This window comes from Engystomops pustulosus, chromosome 1 (genome assembly GCF_040894005.1).
Source record: "Engystomops pustulosus chromosome 1, aEngPut4.maternal, whole genome shotgun sequence".
NCBI lineage: Eukaryota > Metazoa > Chordata > Amphibia > Anura > Leptodactylidae > Engystomops > Engystomops pustulosus.
In genome coordinates this window covers 95,484,337-95,508,355 of record NC_092411.1, presented here as the reverse complement: position 1 = coordinate 95,508,355, position 24,019 = coordinate 95,484,337, and the positions used below count along the sequence as shown (strand labels likewise).

General features: G+C 39.5%; 1 protein-coding gene and 1 long non-coding RNA gene across 3 annotated transcripts in view; one reads left to right on the top strand and one right to left on the bottom strand.

Moving 5' to 3' along the window:
• The window catches only part of CABP7 (calcium binding protein 7), a 55,176-nt gene extending 43,732 nt beyond the window's left edge, over positions 1–11,444 (bottom strand). Inside the window, exon 1 of the mRNA XM_072148605.1 lies at positions 11,309–11,444. Within this exon, the coding sequence (XP_072004706.1) occupies positions 11,309–11,417 (109 nt within the window). The 5' untranslated portion in view covers positions 11,418–11,444. The remainder of the gene's footprint in view (positions 1–11,308) is intronic.
• A 37-nt stretch (positions 11,445–11,481) lies between these two features.
• The window catches only part of LOC140127663 (uncharacterized), a 62,873-nt gene continuing 50,335 nt past the window's right edge, over positions 11,482–24,019 (top strand). For both annotated transcript variants that reach the window (XR_011855047.1, XR_011855048.1), the window contains exons 1-2: positions 11,482–11,554; positions 14,940–14,998. This is a non-coding gene — a long non-coding RNA (uncharacterized lncRNA). The remainder of the gene's footprint in view (positions 11,555–14,939; positions 14,999–24,019) is intronic.

Sequence of the window (24,019 nt, the reverse complement as noted above, 5' to 3'; positions counted from 1 at the left end):
GAAAGTTAAACCTTGTGCATGTAATGTCTGAACCAGCATAAGTCTAGCGTATAATACCTAATTATCTACTTCATGAATATTGTTATCAACATGCCATTTTAGATTCCATTTCCTTATTAATTAAATATTTTATGATGTCACCAAAACAATCTATACAAGAATGGTTATACACTGAAGAGGGTGACAATGTTTAGAACTTTTGACTTTCAGGCTGCATATCTCACCATCCTCTACAGCTTCAAATGTGAGACTACCATCATTTTATAAATAATCATCTTGCCTATTTCATACATATGATTTGCAACTATTTAGTATATTCATTCTCATTGAACCATTTCTTTGGCAATTTCTGAATATACTTTGGGTTGCTGTCTTGCTGGAACACTATGGCGTCCTTTTCATACACATAGTTCTCCATTGTATGAAGTAACTCGTTGTAGATTACTTACTTATAGCTAACTATTGAGACCACCAATCCTGATTAAGTATCCACCACATTTGGCTGTGAAACAACCCCATTTCATAAGGCTTCTTCCACTGAACTTGACAGTTATTGAATTTCATAATAAGCCTCCCTTTCCCTTGATTGTTGATCAGAGCCCAATCTATTTGCAATTTCAGTTTTCCATTTTTCTTGCTACTCTGCAAATTCAACTTAATGCTTCTTATGCCTGTTTTGGGGTCAAAGTTTCTTCAACTTGGTGCTTGCATTGATGTTTGTGATACCACTACTACAAAGCATACGAGCCACCTGCACTTCCCTGTTTCTTGCACCAGAACTGATAGACCTTTTGATGAGTGGTCTTATTGACTCTCATGCAGTTTGACCAAGAGACCACAATCCAAGAGCAATATGCACTAACGTTCAAATTCATAAACATTACATATTTTGAAACTGTCTTTAGTCAACAAATCTATTTGCAAATATCTCATTAACATTTTGAGTTGCGTCTTGAGGTGGAGACAAAACCTATCACAAAAAATAGCTAGGTCTGTGGAGGCAAACCTATGGAACAGATGCCAGAGCCGGCACTCAGCATTTTCTGTAGGCATCCAGGCCATCACCCCAGAACAGAGTTGACCAAACAGCACTTGCGACCTCCTTCTGCAATCTGAGGTAATCCAGGACCTGCCATGTTCAGTGCTATTTTAAAGCAACATATCCTCAGCTATCTGGTACTACAGGAGGAGTGAGAAGATGTGGACACAGCTGGATTATTATTAGAGATCATGCTCTGAACCCTGCAATCCTCTTGTTCAGGGACCCTGGAGGGAAGCTACAATAATATTCCACATTTCTCCTTTTTTCTACTGTATTTGTGTCCTCAGGATTCCTTTACGATTGAAAGCTGTGACAGAGCAGGGAGCAATAAGTTATTCTTAAATTGCTGTGTTGGCATTTTGCTTTTGTTGAAGTTTGGGCACTTGGTCTCTTAAAGGTTTGCCATCACTGTCCTTGGTAATATATCTGTTTGGTTGTACTGGTGTATACAGAATTGTAAGGATTACAGTTTCATATGCAGTTGCACACAAGTGAAATTGATCTACATGATACACACCATAGGAACAAGAAAACCTCTGAGACTTCTTTATACCAAATAAAGGTGATGAGCCTCTTAAACATTTAAACCATTCACCAATCTCTGTATCCTGTCCTCCAACAATGATGTTTCTACAGTGTTATGTGACCTGTGCTATTTACTGTATCAGGTAATGGCTGCACAAGTTATGTCTCCATTTCTAAACGTCATCATTGGAAGCCAACATACAGGGACTGGTGGGGGATTGAGGGGCATTTTAAATCAGTTATGTAGATGATTAAATCCAATACTACAAATAGAAAATATAAAACCATTGATCCTCGCTTATGGACAATGTTTTTTTTTGTTTTTTTTAAAGCCTAACAAAAAAGGTAATTACTGCTCACTGATTCACTCCTCACTGCATAAAGCTTCAATTTAATCCAATACCATAGGACAGTGATGGTGAACCTTTAAGAAACAGAGTGCCCAGACTACAACCAAAGACCCAGTTATTTATTGCACAGTGCCAACACAGAAATTTAATTTGTGATTTAGCTCCTCGCTCTATCACAGCTTTCATTCATACCAGCCCCCTGAGGACAACAAAAAAGCAGAAGATAGGAGAAATTTGGATGATCATTGTAGCTTCCCTCCAGGGTCCCCTAAGCAGGAATAATTGTCTGGGGCCAGAGCAGGAGCTACAATGATAATCCAGATCTGACCACACCTTCCCACTCCTCCAGTGTTCCCAGGTAGAGCTGTCACTTTAAAATAGCTCTGTGCACAGCAAGTTCTGGGCTGTCTGGGACTGCAGGAAGATACCTGGAGTCATCTCTGGTGATGGCCTGGGTGCCCACAGAGAGGGCTCCGAGTGCCACCTCTGGCACACGTGCCATAGTTTCGCCACCACTGCCATAGAAAGCTTCTGTCCATTTACTAGCTAGATTTCAGATGAGAAGCGGATTAGGAGGAAAGTAGGACAGAAGATGAGAGATAAAATATGTAGATAAGAAAGACATTTTCCCTTGTGAAGATATAATAAAATTTATACTTCACCAAATATTGATTTATGTAAAGTTTATTGAAAAGTTAAAGTTAACAGGAAAGGTGGTGATGGATACTAGTAGCCTTTGCTATGCCTATTTCAGTACTTTATATAAGTTTAATTCACATTCCCTGGCTCTCTGCAAGCAGCGCGTTGTGAGTCCCGGGGAGGGGACAGCTGCACCTGTGTGTGCCTGTGTCAGTTTCCTCTTCTCCGTCATTCATGAACAAGTTGGCAGAAAGCTAACAAATCTAGTATTTGGGTCATGCCCCTTTTAACCCCCGAAAATTTCAGGGTTAAAAGTGGAGTAGTGACGGTTGTCTGGCTGCCTGAAAACACATTCAGGAGCCAAAAGAGAAGGCTCCTTATGGTGACTGTAGCCTAATGATCCAGCTCACTGTCCATCACTACTCCACACTCTTGCAGCTCCCTCACTCCTCTCCACTTCCTGTAATTGAACAGGCAGGGAAGTTAGGGGGGTGATGTGAAGTAGAGTAATAATAATAATAATAATCTTAATTTATCATCTTTATTATATATAACATCAAATTCCATAGCACTTTACAGAATATGGGGAACATCTACAAATAAAATAAGACATTACACAGTAATAACACAGTCGTATGAGACAATAAGAATGAGGGCCACGCTCGTAAGAGCTTACAGTCTATGAGGATGAAGGAAATGGCTCAAGAGATATAATGGAATAAAAGAGAGAATAGAATAAAAATAATTAAAATAAAATCAGCCGCTATCTTATGTACAAAGTCCAAGGTTAATGGGACTGCAGAGAAGCCCAGAGCTTTGTAGAATGCATGAGGGGACATAGGCACACACAGACTGCAGCTGCCCCTCCCCTAGGAACCACCAAAACTGCTGGCAGGGAGCCAAGTAATGTGAAGTAAACTATTATAAGTTACTGAAATGAGTCAGCATTTTTATAATCAGCATAGCATAGGTCAGTGATGGCTAACCTATGGCACTTTATATAAACTTATATAAAGAACTGAAATAGGCATAGCAAAGGCTACTACCGGTAGTATCCATCACCACCTTTCCTGTTAACGTTAACTTTTCAATAAACTTTACATAAATCAATATTTGGTGAAGTATAAATTTTATTATATATTCACAGGGGAAAATGTCTTTCTTATCTACATATTTTATCTCTCATCTTCTGTCCTACTTTCCTCCTAATCCGCTTCTCATCTGAAATCTAGCTAGTAAATGGACAGAAGCTTTCTATGGCAGTGGTGGCGAAACTATGGCACGTGTGCCAGAGGTGGCACTCAGAGCCCTTTCTGTGGGCACTCAGGCCATCACCAGAGATGACTCCCGGTATCTGCCTGCAGTCCCAGACAGCCCAGGACTTGCTGTGCACAGAGCTATTTTAAAGTGACAGCTGTACCTGGGACTATTTTCTGCTTTATTGCTGTCCTCAGGTGCTGGTATCAATGAAAACTGTGACAGAGAAGGGAGTATAAATCACAAATTACATTTCTGTGTTGGCACTTTGCGATAAATTATCGGGTCTTTGTTGTAGTTTGGGCACTCGGTCTCTAAAAGGTTCTTCATCACTGGCATAGGTTATTGGAAACTGTCTCCAGCTAAGAATCACATTCCTGTTGACAGCTTAGTTTTACGTCACAAGTTACAGAGATTTTCATATTTCCGTTATTTGCACTCACAAGAAAAGAATAAATGCTAAAAAAAATTATTTGCATCTATCTTCTTTGACTTCTATGTTTAAAAAGTGTCTGTTTTTGTGTTTCTGTTTTTGTTCCTATAGATGGCTGCAGTCTGCATTATTTTTTGGGTTGAAAACTGGATCTTATTTTTACATAATTGTTGACAATGATAAGGAGAGGTTAATATTATTATACTTTTATAGGAAATGACTTTGTACTGTTCACAGATGGAAAGCCAAGTTCATTTAAAAGAGGACAAGGAAGGAGCATGTATTAAAATACCTAATGGTGCACATTAAATAGAGTATAACTAGAATCAGAGGCAGGATTATGGCTAAAGGGCAAATCATAACTCACTAAGAGAACATTACATAGCAAGAAACAGGAAGAAAGTAGAATAAGACATCTCATTTATGTCACATATCCGCCTGTACTTTACACAGCATGACCTAGAGGGCTATATTAAACATTTCTCATTTCACATACTACTCACATAACCTACAAAATTATTAGTTAAATAATTTTTTTGTAAAAAGAAAAAAAAAAAGGAACCAACGCAGCATTTTCCAGGAATAGCACAAGCTAACAAATGTCTGACTCTGAGCGTATGATGTACTTAAACGTTATTTGAAGACAAGCAAGTCTTAAAAGGAATTTATCTCTTCAAATAGTATCTGTAATAAAACCAATATTTGCCCTGTGTATGCTGCGGTTTGAGGACATTTCAGTAAGTAAAAGTGTGACTTATTTTATAATGGCCCTTGCTCCATCATCGTAGTTTTACATCTTTAGGCACCTTTACACGTCCCTATTGTTGGGTCATAAAACGGAAACCGTCGTTCCTAAAAACGGGTGTTCCCAACATGTGGGCTGTTTGTTGCGCGATCACATCTTTTATCAACTAAAGAGATTTTTGCTGCATAATCCTAAATTACAGTTCCCAAGCCACATTCCCTAGCCATCTAAGGCATAACCTTGTAATAAATGTGGTTGCAAGGCATGTATACCAGTTTTTTTGGCACAGATTGAGCCTAAATTTCTTCTAGATTTGCTTAGTAAATATCTTTGAAAGTCTCATCACCCCACTCCTGACCTTTGGGACAAATTTACATTAAAGTCCTGCTTGACATATTTTATCATCCACACTTTGCAAAATCTGTCACTTATATATCCTAACTACAGAGTAGGTGGAATAGGAGAGTTAGGCTTGACGTAAGGCAATTGTGCAGAAATGCTGAAAATTGGTGGGCTTGTCCAACTCACTTTTAATAGCTAGCTTTGTAACATACACTGAGATTTATTGATTTATCAGCACTTAAAACAAGATCAGGCGGGCAGAAGATGCCCCAGGTTTATCACAGAGACGTGACTTGCTTAAAATTATTAAACAACATGTAAACAAACAAAAAATAAACTAGTGCACATCCTTATATAAATTCACGTATCTAATAGTAAATCTGCTCCTACATCAGTGAGGACACAGTTAATGTAGAATGCAGATTATTGTTACACTTGAAACGCCTCAATAGTACTCAGTGCAGCCAGCTCACACTGCTCCAGTACCACTGCAGTGGGTAGAAGATTCAATTGTTTTCATATTATGTTTATTATTATGCTTTGTATTGCATAAGGAATTCAGTGGAATTATGATGCATTATAATGAATTCAGATATAGTATAATGAATTATAATTAACTTTATCCCAATAATGCTTTCTTGATAGGGCTTGATTTTTGTGAATTAATATTATGCTCTGTTTTTTACAACGAATTGAGCAGGATGGGGGAGCCGTATATTAGTATAAAGTGAGGGCGTGGCACCATGTCTTTCTTAATCCTTTTTATTGAATTCAGAGTGGTTGCATTATATTATAAACGATTCAGTAGGAGGCACTATATTACAATTAATATGGGGCACTGTACATATTATAAAGGGAACCTGTCTTCAGGATCATAAAAACTGATTGGGAATTAGTATTAGTAAAAACACTATGGAAACTGTCATTAGGTAAAAATGTGAAATCCTGATGGCATGTTCACTTTAATTAAATGGAGGCCACTTTATACTGTTTATCTATACAGGGCTTCCCACACATTAATTTTAGTATAAAGTCAGGTAAATGGTGCTGTATATATTATAACTGAATGGGCAGAAGGGTTTATAATATTATTGATTCGGGGACTAGCACAGTTTATGTTATAATAATTTGTGGGAGACATTACATTGGGCGCATGGGGAACAATTGTTGAGATTAAACCTGTTGGTTAAATTACCTAAAAAACTGCTCTAGTTGCTTCATTTTTATATTTTGAGAAAATTCACATTTTATCTAATTTGTTTCTGTTATTTCCAAATCACCAATTGTTATTTTTGAGGGTTTAAATTACATTTGCAATGAGACATTAAACATAGTTTAAGCTGATCTGTATTATAGACGGATTACACAAAGGACCAGTAATTGACAAGTGATTTGCAGTTGTTGCTACAATATTGTGTATTTCATCCGCACTGTGATCAATAGATGCTGCATGCAGGCGGTTGCTTGCTTAGATTTGTAGTTGCGAATTTCAACAGAGTCTAGCACTGTGTATGCAAGGTCCCAGTCCCCTACTAGTATATGTGCTGCCAGATGCCATGTGTACCAACACATATGTTAAAATAGATTTATAGATTTTCATATTTATATTAAATTTATATTATTTTTTTTATGATGCATGATTAAACTGACCTGTCCTTTATTGCTACATGAAAACAACAGACATATTTTTTTCATAAAAGTCTTTCTATTGTTGGCATAAAAGCCTCGGCATGGTTAGTCTAAATGATTTCTCACTTTTCGCTGTGTTGCAAACAGTAGGTGGCTGCATTATCACTAATTGGTTGGTAGTGTTATCTATAGCCTATGAGACTGAGCTAGGCTAAAGTAGGTCACAATAATTCTGGAGGTATGAAGCAACTGGTAGGACTTTAAAAAAATAAGCAAAACTATTAATATGCAATATTAAGCATGAATGTAATAATGTCAAACTTATTACACACATTTAGGGGACTGGTAGTAGCCAATTGAGAAGCAGCACTCCGGTATTTCCAGTGAATAAAAAGGTTTTATTCCATCAACATAGTGCGACGTTTCGCTAATTCGATCAAGGCATTGACACTAATGCTTGATAATGCCTTGATCGAATTGGCGAAACGTCGCACTATGTTGGTGGAATAAAACCTTTTTATTCACTGGAAATACCGGAGTGCTGCTTCTCAATTGTCTACTACCAGATATTGGGGTCACTGTCGGACCTCCTAAGAAGACCTGCACCTGAATATATACATATACACGGTGCCACTCAAAACACCCTATTTTGGATTACTACATTTAGGGGACTGTGTGTGGAGGACGGTTCATTACCATGGTCTAGACCAGTGGTTCTCAACCTGTGGGTCGGGACCCCGGCAGGGGTCAAACGACCAAAACACAGGGGTCGCCTAAAGCCATGGGAGCCACGATTTTATTGCATTTTTTGGCACGAATACAATATTCTTGTACATGGTTTGGGGTCACCGCAACATGAGGAACTGTATTGCGGGGTCACAGCCTTAGAAAGGTTGAGAACCACTGGTCTAGACCAAGTGTTCAGATTGTCACAGGACACACCAGACGTTCAGCGTTTCAGTGAAAGCCATGGAGTGTGGACTTTACTATATGGACTACGGCATGTCAGCCGATGAGTGGTGATGTATTCATGCCTTAAGTCTTCCTGAAAAGTTTATAGATAAAAAGATATTTGTTTCTACGTATGGTCTGAGTAATATTTGCAATGTTACATTGTCATAAGCTTGAGAGGCTTTTATATACTAGACCAGTGTTCACACTCAGTAATTGATAACGGAGCGTTTCTTTAAAGAATATCAGATTGTAAACTCAACATGGTATAGGCCCCATGGATAACAATGGGCATCACTAAGTAGTTACTCTATGCTTGAGTTTTTTTTGTTCTTCTTATGTTTGCATGGGTTTCATCACTGTATTTTGGTTTCTCCTCCTCTCTAAAAAACAAAGATCAACTGGTGTACTCTAACCCACTGCATTATATAGAAGCAACAGAGTGGACGAACTGCACTGTGGGTTACAAAAATGGCAGCGGGAGATCAATGACAACTCTGGCATGTATGCTGTTGCAAAACACCTAATTCGGGGTAATTTTTGGCTTTGCCAGCAAAAAAGCCCAAACTGCTTATTTCCAAACAAAAAGTCAGCAGTCCATTCTATGTGACCCCATCCTAAATGTGGGCCTACAGCGTACTCCTAGTATTTTAGCTTAGTGCCTGATATGTCGTATATCATAGGTTTTATTTATTGCAGTCATGATACAATTTGTTTCTTTAGTCTCACTATAATTTTTGGGACATTGTACTGTGACCTAGTTACTCGGCCAATTGCAATTTGGTAAAATAGAACGAAAATGTGCTCTCCGGGTCCTCCGGTTTCCTCCCACACTCTAAAACATACTGGTAGGATGATAAGATTGTGAGCCCCTTGGGGGACAGGGACCAGTTTGGCAAACTCTGTGTAGCACTGCGTAATCTGTGCGCCATATAAATAAAGGAATTATTATCAATTATTATTATAAAAACATATTTGTAATATTCATTACAGACAGTCACTTTGGTTCCTTGGTTAAGGTTTTTTTTCATCCAAGCTGTCATTTAGCTTTTTCATTGTAAAATGGATATAAATTTCTGAAACTCTGAAGGGCTACATCTCAAGATCCATCATTTACGTGTTCCCTATTCTGAAACCAGAGGACAAAGGGGAGCATCAAGCTTTTAATGCCACTTGCAAAACATTTCTTATCTTCATCGTGTACTAAGCCATGTTAAAAGGAATATTTGTTACATAAATTATTTATCCACACAACAGACAATCTTCGCTGGCTGTTCATCACAGTGACAGAAATGGCAACTTTGTATTGACAGCAGACTATTTGCAACGCACATAAAAGTGTGCATTGCTAAAACCAAAGGAATTCTTCCTTCTGTCACCAGTAGTTTCACATTGGATGTCACTATTGGTCATTAGTTCTCTAAGGGAGCAGTATTGCAGTAAGTAATGCTCGCATTGCACGCAGACATGGAGGACAAATAAATGAGATGCTGTCTGAATGGTGCATGGTCTACATATTAAACCAAATGTAAAGTGCAATAAATCCAGTCTGGAAAGAAGAAACTTTAGAAATTGTTTCAATGCATTAGTTCTCCACTTAAGTTATGAGTCATCTGAAAGTTTTTTTTTTTATCTATAATGAACAATGTTGCTTTTCAGTTAAGCAGTGGCAGGAATCCATCAATACAATGTCACATAGGCCATCAGTCGTCCAGGTTCTACAGAATCTTTATAGGCCCACGTAACTGGGTGTACTGGTTGGCCCATATGTTCCACTCCAGCTTTAAAAAACAATAACTATAATATACGAATAACATACTTTAACCCTTAACTTAGAGGCATAATACACTTAGTTTTAGCTATATAATAAATCTGCCCCAAACGAAAAGAAAATTGCCTTTATTGTTGTTTACAGCAACCAATCACTGTAGTGTTCTATTTCTTCAGTGCTCCTGGGAAATAAAAGCTGTTTTGTGTTTGGTTGCAATAGGTCTTAAAGACCCCTCAAGGCCCCTCCCCCATTATTCTGCCAGATTGTCATACATGGATTAAAACCTATACAACCATTTATTTTCCAGGCTGCAGGATCAGACTACATATACTTTGCTTGTAGTCTGTTTCTACGTACACCACATCTCTGCATAGGAGCTCTCCAACTCAATTAGCAGTATTTTCATCTAAACATTATTATGAGACATAATTTATTTTCTATACTTGATATGCTTTAGAACAGGTAAAGACCCTCATCTGCCAAGTGCCATGGTATTTGCCTTATCATTGTCTACCTTTGGTTTCAACCTTTTCTGTATTTTTCCTATAGTCACATCTTAGTTCACATTTTAGGATGATTTCAATATGATGATTTGCACTGGATGGAATAGGCCCAAGTGCATGTGCAATGTTAATTTTTATTTGCCACCTTTGAGCAACCAAGGTGACGAATGTATTGTAAATGTCAGGTAGTTGTGGATAACTCCTTTACAGGCATCTACTTTTTCACTGAACATAGTTACCAATGCCAACATTCGATCCAAGTGTTACCCTAACAATAGGTGTTTTTATAAGACATAACAATATGTAACAGAGAAGTCTATTGTATTCCCAGAGCCAGGAAGCTGGTTTACACAACATAGTTGATTATGGTAAAAAAAACATCATGTACATATAATAATGTAGCTGCTTCTGTAACCTAAATGGAAGAGCGAGTTTTTAGCTGTATAGTTAGCAATCATATGGAATAAGTATAGGCACAGCAATTCCTATTAGCAGCCAGTCTTCTTTTATGGCATTGCTACAGACCATATTGGCAGCAGTCCCTGCTATCAGCGCACTATGACACCTGATTTACACCAATTACCATTCATTCAATACATCATCACCCTCAATGGACAAGTCAATGAATGAAATCCAGGAAAGACATATGAAACATCTTCTCCACACACCAGAGATTGTGTCTTCCTTATTACAACCATCATCAATATTACAGACTGAGGCTACCCCAACAATAGCCCAGGAACACTGATATTGGCATATTCCTGATGTTGACATCCCAGGGGTCACCTAGTGAATGGGGGTGGGAGAATCGTCTCTGCAATGCATTTACACATTGATAGATGCACAATTGATTATAAACTATGCACATATTTATATACACAGAAATATACTGAATATATATATATACACACACAATACATACTACAGTGACTATATACATCCCCATCACACTTCACTCCTAGGAAGCACATGTGTCCTCCTCACCTTTAGGTGACTCCCCCATACCAACCCTTACACCTCCACTCACCTGTTGAAACCTCCCCCTCCCGTTAGGGTCAATTCACCTACAAAGAGGATCTCTGCCCCTGACTGCCCCCCACCCCGCGGTCCGCATCACTTACCCTCTATCTCGTCTTCGGGGAGCTGAGTGGGTGAGTGCTCTCTCAGTAATTCGGGGATAGTGTAGACCCCCCTGTACATTAACGCCGCCGTTACCGGGTGAAAAGGCATCTCTGCGGGCGAGGGGACACCCGGGGGCAGACACGACTCGCAGGGGCAGCATACGGAGTGACTGTCACCGAGAGAATGTCACCAGTGGATGGTCACCTAGACACAGTGCAGGAGCAGGGACTGGCCGAGTGTCACAGGTGAGCTGCATGCGGGCACACAGGGGCTGTCACATTGAGAGGGTCTGCCACGTACTGAACCAATGTCAGGCAGCAGAATGAGGGGATGTCTTCCGGAGAGACAGCAGTGTGGGGGGATTTCACATCAAGAGACAGCCAACAGAGTGACAGAATGTCATTTAAGGAGACAAAAGACAGAGAGAAGGGATGTCACATGAAGAGACAGCAAAGAAATAATGCTTTCCTAAGAAGGGGTGTCTCTTGAAGAGACAGAAAAATTAGGGTCTGCCACAGAAGTAAACGGCAGAGACAGCCAGCAGGAGTGAGGAAGAGAGCTGTCACAGGAAGAGATGGCTGGAAATGTCATCTGGAGACGGCATGCGGTACAACTCAGGTGGAGAGCAAGGAATAGACCTGCACTGTACTGTCACACATGGAGACAGAAGAAAGAGAGGAAAAACAGTCAGAGAGGAAAAGAGCGGGATCGCGAGAATGCAGGGAAGGAGAGAGGCAACAGGAGAGAGGGAAGAAAATCCAAGGAGGATGGAGGGAGAAGGGAAAGACAGAACTGTAAGGAAGGGGAGAGGGAAGGAGGTAGGAAGAAGAAGGAGGGATACAAAGTGCACATAGAAGAAGAGGGGGCTACATGCCCAGCCACCCCTGGAAAGAACTGCAGCCCCCTGCCTGGCATCCCTCATCTCATCCAGGTGCCTCATTATTTACTACTCACTCCTCAATCTAGACATCATGGTCACAGGCAGCCCTGACCTAGGGAACCCCTCAGCAAAGCTGTGAGCTGCAATATGCTGCAGCCTCTATGACAGTACACACTGCAAACATCCATAGTCTCCTTATCTGGAATTTCTCATTTCTTTGTGTCTTGAATTTCAAAGTAAGATATTGGAAGCCTGATGCTGAGAATTCTTTTCATTTTCCCGTCTTGTTCTCATGTAGACATGGACACACACTCACATCTACCTTGCTTCACTATGAGAGTACATCTATTATATCAGCCCCCATGATCTATCTTCATTGTATCCAACATGATCTATACTTTATCACTTCTGCTTGATAGTAAATTATTACCATATATACAGGATAGGGGCTCTACCTTTGGTGCTTCATATTATATTTGGGGCATGAGGCACTTGTTTACCCTATTTGAGTACAGGTTGAAATTAGCAATGTGATCCACAGGACCTCTTCATCCTACCTTGTTTTCTAATGTTTTGGTCCACAGTGCAAAGATTATTACCTTCCATTAAAAAAAAATGGACAATACCTTCCCACAAAGTCGCTGTACTGAAGAAGACAATGAACTTGAAAACATCTGGATGGACTTCAGGTTTTATTCCAGCCGAGCCAATTTTTAAAAACACTTATCCCACAGGATAAATGTGCTATTGATGGGTTTCCAACATTTTGAACCCCCTTGATCACAGGGATGAATGATGTTTAAAGGAAGATAGTGAACTATTTGGCTATTTCTGTCAGTTCCCTAGGTTTTAGAAGTGCGCAGATATGAGGTGAGAAATATATTTAGGAAACCAAAGTGCAGGGGAAGTCCATAATACAGATGTATATCAGGGCATGTATGTATCTACAATGACTCATTGCTCTCCTCTTTCACTATGCATAGAGTTTCTCTGTAGTCTGACACCTCAGTGAGTTTCCGTCTCCCTGGCTAGCAAGATGGAATTCCGAAAAAATGTAACCCTTCACGACCAGCCAACAGAAAAGTACAGCGGCTTGTGGTTAAATGGTATATGGAGAGGGGCCACGGACCAACATTTGAGATTGTTCACAGACTGGTAGCTGAGGGTTTGATCTTGACGCTTAACAGCACTACATGTGGGTACACCCCCGTTTAACTGCCAATCGGTGCCCCTGTGATGTCATTAAAGGGCCCCGATGAGGCTCTTTAAAACATATACATTTGATCAGAGTACCAGCCAGAAGTTTTTGGGCATTCTGATACTTTTTTGAGTTTTTGTTTTAAACTGTATTTGTATTTCGTTTTCAAGCATTCAATATACACACATACACACAAAATATAAGACAGGACACATGAGATGAGTCAGGCCGGTTCCAGATTTCAGTGGGCCCTTGGGTGACAGAGCCTCAGTGTGTCCTTTTGCAGTAAACTCACGTAGAGACATAGATTCATTATATATAGCCTCCTCACCCCCATGGATTAGTTATATGCACCCCATATGGATTAATAATATGCAGCTCCGTCACACCCATGGGTTATATGCAGCTGCCTTCCCCCATGGATTAATTATATATATATATATATAGCCTGGGCCCCCCTCACCACCCATAAATTAATTATATTCCGCCCCCCCCTCCTTCACATGAATTATATTCATTGCCCTTACTGCCCATTATATGCAGACCCCTCCCCCCATGCATTATATGCAGCCCCCTCCTCACAGCCCATGCTTTATATGCAGCCCCCTCCTCACCCTCCTTCATTATATGCAGCCCCCTCCTCACCACCCATGCATTATATCCAGCCCCCTTTTCTCCCCCTTCATTATATGCAGCTCCCTCCTCACCCCTGTTCATTATATGAGGCCCCCTTCTCACCCCTATTAATTATATGCGGCCCCTTCTCACCCCTATTCATTATATGCAACCCCTTTCTCACCCCTATTCATTATAAGTGATCCCCTCCTCATCCCCATGGACTAGCAAATGTGATTAGTACAAGTAAGAAAGTTATACTCACCTTAGTCCTCCACTCAAGTGCAGGGCTTTCCCTCTGCCATCTTCCTCCTCCTGCCGGCAGCCGCACAGTGAAGAGACACGGGTGGTGTCAGCCAGAATGCTGGGGGTGAAGACGCGGGCACAAGTGGGCCCACCCAGCAGCTGTAGCCCCAGCACTTGTTCAGGTTTGCCAGGTGCTGGCGCCGGCCCTGAGGTCAGTGAACACAGAAGGGTAATAAAATGCATAAACAATACAGGGATTTGACTTTATCCAATGCAGAATTTTCAGAAGGGAGTCTAAACTATTATTGTGGGAGGCTATGTTCAAATGTTCCATACAGCCGATCTCACAAACCTATGCTACAAAGTTCTGCCTACATTATCACTGTCCTGCTTACCATACCTCCAACAAAGCGGAGGGAAAATGGAGTTCAGGACAAGTAGAAACATAACACAGAAATGTATTTGTAAGTAGAGCTATTAGCAATTGACAATCAAGCAAATGGATACAAATAATCAACACATTTTTTTCATATTCTGTAGTGTAGACTCCCAAAGAACCGTAAGTGAAGAACATCCAATGTTTAATATGCAAATCTTAAAAGTATTAAATCTCTGGGAAAGACATGAGATTCCCTCTTTAAAAACAAAAAGAACAATTTCCATATTTTACTGCTTATCCTTTTTATTACAGAGTTATGGTATTTTCTGTTCTGAAGCTACTTCTCAGAAATCTTCCTCAGCAGTAGTCAAGTAAGTAGAGAATAACCTGTATCTGCCCTTAAGCTGAGTCAAATTGAGGCTGCTAAAAGATTTGGGACAGCCAAAACTCCACTACAACCTCCCCACCAACATCTCTGACAGATATCCTGTGCCCAGGGGTGCCACACATGAGATGACTTAAGACACCATACGGCATTACCGCCGCATGGCATCATAGTGTTTGCATGTTTGCAGGGCACTGCCAGAAGGTGAAGATGGAACTGTGGGCAGAAGAAGCCAATGGTAAGTATAGATCTGGGTTTATTTTGTAACGGGCACTGCTCTAGACATTTCATTAGTGTGTGTGTGTGTGTGTGTGTAAGGGGGGGGGGGTGTTTTGGGCCATTCCATTAAAGAGGTCTCTGCTGTAGATATTTGATTAAATGGGGGCTATGCTTTGAATATTTAATGGAAGGGGGGCTCTGCAGTGGATATCTAATTAAAGGATGGCTCTGCAGTGGATATTTCATCAAGAGGGGTCTTTACTCTGGATATTTCATTAAAGGGGGACTATGCAGTGGCAATTTCACTAATGGGGGGCTCTGCTGTGGCCATTTCATTAAAGGTGGGCTCTGCAGTGGACATTTCATAAGTGAGTGGAGGCTGCTGGACATTTTATTAAAGAGTAGCGGCTACATTTCCCACCCTAGGTTAATACTTGAGTTAATACCTTTTTACAGTTGTCAGGAATACGAAATAAAAAAATCTGTTAGGGAATAGTTGCATTTATACAGTCCAACAATTGCAATTGAGCCATTGAATTATAAGTCTGATGTGGCCCTCTTTAAAAATGAATTAGAAACCCCTGTAGTAGGGCACTATTTTATTGAAACAGTGCTCTGTATCCAGAAATTCTAAGTCACCAAAGAAGTTCATTTTTAATTATACAGATTTACATTAATAGGCATTATTAATATACATAAAAGATAAAAGAGGATTAATTTCTGGCTTTAGGTACAGTATATAGAAATAAAACAGTGAAATTGTAATGTTCATTAGTTCGTACCTGGAATATGACAAAGAAGCATAAAGAAATGAAATGTACAATTACTAGTTATATCTATTTTTAAGAAAATGGGATAACAAGAAAATTCAATAAAGGGTTTGGATAAAGACACACTTTTCCAGAAATATATTTAACTATAAAACCAAAAATCTCTAGAGAGCAGATGTTTACAGTGGTCTGATAAACTGAGCCGGGAGAGACAAAACTTTTTTGTATAGTTTATGTTTGTCTCAGAGGAATACTAAGCAGTGTGTTATAGGTCAGAGGGCACCAACACACAGATACATTTTATTTTGAAAAATATGTTGTCATTTAGAAGATACATAAAAAAGCTGGCATACCGGTATATTAAGGATGGTCGTAAACATTGGGCTAATATTTGACAAGTAAAAACTGTCAATTGAGGGGTGCATTAATACTGGAATGGGCCCAAGACTGTACTAAACTTGCAGCCCCCTCTAAAAAGTATATGTTTAAAAAATGTATTTTACACTTTCTGCCTGGTTATAGCACCTGAACCAAACTGTGCTGTACTGTGTCACATAAGAAAATTTACAGCAGCAGAATAAGTGTATAGTGCCTTTATGTGCTGTAAAAGAGTAATCGTATTGTACATTGCCCTTATAAATGTAGGGAAAAAACATCTGCAATAGTAGTTCTGTTCTGTACCTGTATATGTAGGATAAGAGCAGTAGTACTGTTCAGTGGCCATATATACAAAACAAGAGTAGTAGTAATTTTCTGTGTGCATGTATGCAGGATAAGAGTATTCTTAGGAATACCAATTCAGAGGAATGTAGGGTTAAATACTCTTTTCCTTATTCTCTATAAATATAACATTTCAGAGTTGGTTTTGGTCACTATTGGGCGGCTTCCCACAATATCCACATAGAGATTGATGAGGCTACATGCCTCCTGCTTTTTTTCTGAGTGGAATACGTTGTTGTCAGGGTGTAAAAAACTGTTTACTCTCCACTTCTTTTTAAGAACACATGCACACTCAGTCAGGTTGTGTATGCACCCATATAGGGAACTCAGGAAGAACAGCTTTTAGCTAAATGAGCAGTAACTGTATGAATTTGGAGCTTCCTCTGCTCACTAATCTCTGAATTTCTCTCAATGTATAAAAAAATTATTAAATGCATTACAAAATCCATTAAACTTTTTTTTTTTTTTTTTATAATTTTGCTTTAACATAAAACCAAAAAACATAAACCAAAGCATTATTCACTGAATGATATGCACTGACTTTGCAGTAAGTAAATCTGCGGGGGAAAGACTATGCAAGACTCATTGAAGAGTATAAAGCAGGATAACAGCTTATAATGTAAGCATGAATGGAGAGCTACGGAGAGAAAATTAAAATATCACAATGTGTGCAATGCTTACATTAAAAGCAAAGGCTATATGGATAATAAGGCTATGAGCCTATTTAGATGCCCTGAGGAACATGGATTCCAGGGTCCAAGTCTCAGTATGTATGTATAGAATTGTCAATAGCGGCCACTCCATACAGACTAAATATATACAGCTACAGGAAACACCTAATGAATCCAAACTTATTACATGCAGAGACTGCAGATGACATGTCCTCAGATTGTAGGTGTTTTCTTTCTTTATGTTCCCTTATAGACCTACCATGTCACTGTGTCTTCTTTACGTCATATATTGTCTCAGTAGAGTTAGCACATCATCACTTTCCATTGTCCCCTCCATTCTTGTCTCTGACATAGTCATCTTGCTTCTACTTCTAAAACTGTGCCCCCAAATACAGTATTAATATTATATATAGACCGACCCCCTGAAAATAGTAGTAACACACAAAGTCTAGTGTAAAATTCTGATAATTTCCCACTATTGTCAACCCACCCTATAAATTGCATTTTAATGTGATCCCTGCACTTTAAATCATTGTTTGGTTGTATAATCAAATTTCCCTTTCTATAATTAATGCATAAACAATATACTTTGAAAATATATTATTCTAATAAATAAAAACATATGTACAAAAAGTACTTTAAATGACAGTGAACATTTGCAGTTTTTCATTGAAACAATTAATGAGGAAGTCAGAAAGGCTACAGAGATGCAGTTGTTACTCTGTATAACTCATGATGTAAGAGAAGTGCTGATGACACTAATTGATATGTGCCACCATCACTTCCATCATCTGTATCACACAGAGGAAAGCTGGCTGCTAAGCTTCCCTCTTTAGATTCTGAGATTATTGAGTATTTTTAAACACTTTTCCTGCCAAAGAATTGCTGTGAAGGGTTTTTGTGGGACTATTAAAATGTGATATACTGCACAAAGAACAAAATGGGCACCAACATATATATAGACTGTTATCTAGGGATTGTGATAAGAAGTTAGCAACAGAAAGGGAACTGAGAATGGCCAGCGGCAATAACATCCATACACCATCCCCTCAACTGAGCCAATGGCACCAACAACAGATACATTATTAACCCCTCTGTGCAAGGGTTGACCCCTCTTCATGCAGAGGTGGGGTTTGCTGCAATATGCCGCTTCATTCTTCAGATGCCACCGGCAAAGCTACTGACGGCATTTAAAAGACGACGGCACGTGGGTGACCCCCAAAACGGAAAATAGCGTCCAAATGTCCAAAGCGCTACTTTTGCACCATTTTACATCACATAAAAAATGGAATAAAAAGTGATCAAATATTGCACAGTCCTCAAAATGGTAGCAATGAAAACATTGGTTCATTTTGCAAAAAAATGACACCTCACACAGCTCCGTACACCAAAGTATGAAAAAGTTATTAGTGGCAGAAGATGGCAAAAATGTTTTTTCTTATTCATACACATTCCTTTAACTTTTGAAAATGTATTAAAATGCAATAAAACCTATATAAATAAATAATATAAAGAAGAAAGCAGAGGTGTTATTTGGAGCGCAAAGTAATAAAAACTGAGCCCACAAGAACATGACACAACCACGTTTTTTTCCCAATTTATCCATATTTGGAATTTTTTTCCAGCTTCCCAGTACATGGCATGGAATAATAAATAACACCAAGGAAAAGTAATATTTGTTAAGCACAAAATAATCCCTCACACAGCTCTGTACACGGGAAAATGAAAAAGTTTTTGAAGGAGGATAGCAAGAAATGAGTGAAAAAACCTTGCGTCCTTAAGGGGTTAGTCAGAAAGGGGTAAAGTCAGTAAGCATTGCCTGCATTTTTCCACTTAGTATAGTGCAACCGATGAGTAGGAATGCATGACACAAGATATTCTATTCTGCACACATTTTCCCAGAAAACTCTGCTCTAACCATTATGACCACCAATACAGTTTAGACCATAGCTTTCAGAATACTGAATGGCTTCTTGGCTTTTTTCAGAATTTCCATAGGAAGCTCTGTGGGAATGAGACTGCAGGCAACCGTCTTTTGCTCATTTCTGCCATATTCTGTGAACCTCATAACAGAAACAGTCAGGGACCAGGGCTTGACAACTGGGAGAAGGGTGTTGATGCAATGTCAAAAACCAAGGGCAGGCGGTAGGGGCGTGACTACAGGGCAGCCATAGAAGCTACTATGGGGTCTGCTGTGTCATAGGGCCCCGTCATCCGAACTGGCACAATAATATGTGCGACATATTATGCAGCACATTGTACAAAATAATATGTACAGTATATAACATATATGTGATGTATACATGTTGCATCTATGATTTGTATATGCTGTCTGTGTATTTGGTGTGTGGCGTCTGTATTTACTGTATGTCTGTAAATATGCTGTATGTTTGTTTATGGCACTGTATATGTGTGTATATGTTCTATATGTGTGCGCATGCGTGTGTAACTGTGTGACTTGTAACTTACATGTGTGAGTATACAAATATATGTATATATTTTTTAAGTGGGAAGGGGGGGCCCCATGCAGAAGTCTGCTTTGGGGCCCTGCCTCTCCTAGTTACGCCAACGGTGGGGGGCCAAGTAATACAAATATTACTGTCAGGCTTCAGGGTTAGTGAATCCCCTGGGCCGCCGTGGACGATGACACAAGCTGACAACTGGGACCAGAATCTAAGTGGCACCCAGTCATCACCAGAGCCTGACGCAAAGCGGGTTGGATTTGCTGCGGCGGTGTACTACCAAGTTGTTCCACAGGTGTGACTTGTCCACGGGGGCAGCCATGTCGATGTATAAGGTCAGCAGGCAAGCTCGTGGTCAAGGACAGGCTGGAGGTCAAGACTTGTGGCAAAGGTTCAGGGTCAAAGACGGAGCAGGAGGTCACGGCTGGCAGCGGAGAAGCGTAATCGGGAACAGGTCCGGGGTCACAGTGGGAGGTCAATACATGGGAGAAGAACACATATACTAGCTTTCTCTTAGGCATTGAGTGCATAGATCCGGTGGGGGATGCCGGGGGAAACTGGCTTTTAAGCAATTCCGGGAAGTGGCCAGCGCCAATCAGCGGTGCGCCGACCCTTTAAATTTGTGAGCTCCTGCGCACATGCGTCCCTGTTCTCTGGGAAGCCAGGACAGGATCAGGAGCATGGAGAGGTGAGTGATGAACGGGAAAATGGGAGCCGCGGAGAGGGGCACGGGTGCGCCTGCAACCCAGGATGTGGGTCACAGTAGCACACGTGACAATTTACCATTGGTCCTTAGGTATCGCAGTCAAAGGCTTATCTGAATTATCTATATGTTATTCCCTATTTAGTGGATATGGCTCAATTTGCTGTTACTGTACAGTATAGCCCTGTTTGGCAATAGTTCTGTAATTTGTGTTTCTGTGTAATATGGATGTGTCAGCATGATTAAGAAGTATCAGAAAATTGAAAACCCAACAATAAATGGGTAAATGGTTTAGAATATAAATATTTCTTCTAAATTCTTTGGAGAAGGAATGAAGAACTACACACCACTGAATATAATATATTTCTGTTCCATATATTCTGGTTAATGAACCCAGAGTAATACTTCACTGAATTCAACTCACAGAGACGAGCATGCTTGATCTTATTTACCTCCTAACCTAATTGAATTAGAATGAAAAAAGCTCAGAATTTTCTACTCCCAAGAACAAAAACCAAGCAACTATATATTTCACAGTAAATTATTAAAGTATTGATCTTAGAAAAAGGGTGTATTTCCTACTATATGATGTCGTGGTTAAGCTACATTCACATCACGTTTTATAGATATGTTCAGTGTACAACGAGAAAGCTCACAGCATTTATCCTAAACATATACACAGACATATACTGGCAGTAGGAGGCATGCTTTTTGCCTCTGTCTGCACGGTATACTTCCCATCCTGCAGGAAACACAGAAATGAAAGATGCAGAGACATATACGCTCAGAGGGGACCATAATAGCCTATTGCGACAGATGCAAGAGTATTGCATTCACCCATGACCTCCGATAAGGGTATGCTCAGGAAGGTCCCAAGTGATGTAACTGTTCATACAAGGACAATTACAGCTTTGGGGAACATTGAACATTGGAAACAGCCAATCACTGGCCATTGTTCACTTATCATTCTGCTTTCTGGGGTGAGGTGTGGAACAGGAGGACGTATCCCCCTGTGTGAGCATACAGTGGGATACGTCCTGGCCCTCCATTGCAAGGATACAACAGAAATACAACCAATGGGGCATATTTATCAGGGCCTCTGTGCCACGCCAGTGATTTCTGCGTAATACACTGCCCCATACATCAAGAGGCCGGAGGGTTATCATACGCCGTTGCACGAGTATGTATCCTTGCAACAGAGGCCTAAAACTAAATGTGAATACAGGCAGTCCCCGACTTAAGAACACCCAGCCTACAGACAACCCCTAGTTACAAATGGACCTCTGGATGTTGTTAATTCACCTGTCATCAGTCATCAAAGGTTTCTGTAATTAAGCTTCATTGTTATTCCTGGTTCTTGTGACAACCCAACATTTTTAAAATCCAATTATCACAGAGACCAAAAAAAATGTTGGCTGGGTTTACAAATTATAAAATATATAGTTCCGACTTACATACACATTCAGCTTAAAAAAAAACCCTGTCACTCCCAATTTTATTACTACGTATATATTGATGCTCAATTTCCTTTAACTGTAATCATTTTTGCTGTTCACATGTGAGTTAAGATCATATATCATATGTTCTATACCGTGTTCTCTTTTTCTTAAATAAAGAATAAAAAAAGTCATTTCATTGAATAAATTTTAGTATATGATATAAATATAGAGAAAATGTATTTTACATTGGATACTTACATGGGTGGCTATGAACACTAGACTTTTGCTTGCAGTCCAATTAATCGCAACTGCCAGTGATAATGGCTGCATGTAAATGACTTGTAGAGATCATTTATAATTGTAATTGAAATTAATCTGACGTGCAAAAAAATGGTATGGTCAGACAGGTCCTACTGGATTGATTGCCATGTGTAAACAGGAGGTTTTTTCAGTCTTCAGCTTAGGAATGACTGGCCTACCAATGTCAGCCTCATTGTTACAAAGAACAAAGGCACTGTTCACATCTTTTCATGTAAACAAATCATCATAATCGGATCTCAATTCTGATCCTCATAAAATCACAGCCTATAGTGTATTCTGTTTCTGCAGTTTTGTGAAAAACCTTCTTGGCACAGTCATTGAAGGCATCACTTTTCATCAAATATGGAGATAAAAGACACTTTTGCTATAAAATTTAACCACTAAGGTCATTTCTTTTAAGTTTTAAAGAAAACATAAAGTAAAATCTTCTGTAGATATATTGTCTGGCATACTGTGTTATGCAGATTGATATATTTGCATATAAAGATGGCCCCTGAGACTCAAGAAATTACAGTTTTCACCTTCAATAAAAGACTCTTTGTAGTAAGGATAAAGTATAAAAACCAGAAATAATGTTTACTGTATGCAATATTTTATTGATGTAATGATGTACAAGGTTAAAGTGGAATACATACTGTGACCTTTCTGCAACCCTAATTTTAGTGTACAGACTATTTCAACTAAAGATTTAACCTAATTAAAGGGACAGTCTAACATAACCCCATATTTTATTTTTATGGCCTATAATTTAAATAGGTCTTATTTGAACTGGTGATAGTATAACTTTTGGGACGTAAGCTAGATTGTTTTCAACCATTCTCCATTCAAGTGAGTATGAAGTGAGTGTGAACATAAGAATCAGGGAGAGAGATTAGAAAACTTTTTGCACTCTTATCAGTCATTAAAACATCCTGGAAAGAAGGTACCTCGGTGTCACCAGCTTTGTAAAATTATTTTTAAAATATCATTGTTTCCCTTGCTCCCCATTGTTCCTCTTTGCTCCACTGCACATCCTGATTCAGCTAATGACTGACTTTAGGGCTCACAGGCAGCTGAATTATTATAATAGAATATGTTTGAACAGGTTAACCAAAGGCAGTGATGGCGAACCTTTTAGAGACCACATGCCTAAACTGTAACCCAAAACTCACTTAATAACCTCATAGTTCCAAGATGGCAATCTACCCTGAATACTGAGATTTTAGGAAAAACATCTTTTGCCTTAAAATAAAAACATAACAACAGAGCTTTCAGTGATACGATGATCCCTTCTTCACAGACTCCTCAGGCAAACCAGAATGTGTCAATTCAGAATAAAGTCCGACACATCCTTGGTTGTCTGGGATTGCAGGAGAAGGCCTTAAATTATTCATTACCAGTGTGGTGAACTCAAATTTAGAGTTTGTTCGATACCAGAATTTGGATACTTTGTGTATCATAGCATCATCATATATAAGGGTGAAAAAAGACAACGGTCCATCTTATAATTTAAACCAATAAGAATAAGGTTTTTTCCCCATAGCCTGTGATATTTTTTTTCTTAAAAAAGGCATCCATGCCTCTCTTGAACATGTACACAGAGTCCGCCATAACAACCTCCTGTAGCAAAGAGTTCCATAGTCTCACTGCTCTTACAGTAAAGAACCTTTGTCTATGGCAATGGTAGAATCGCCTCTCCTGTAGGCGTAGAGGATGCCCCCTT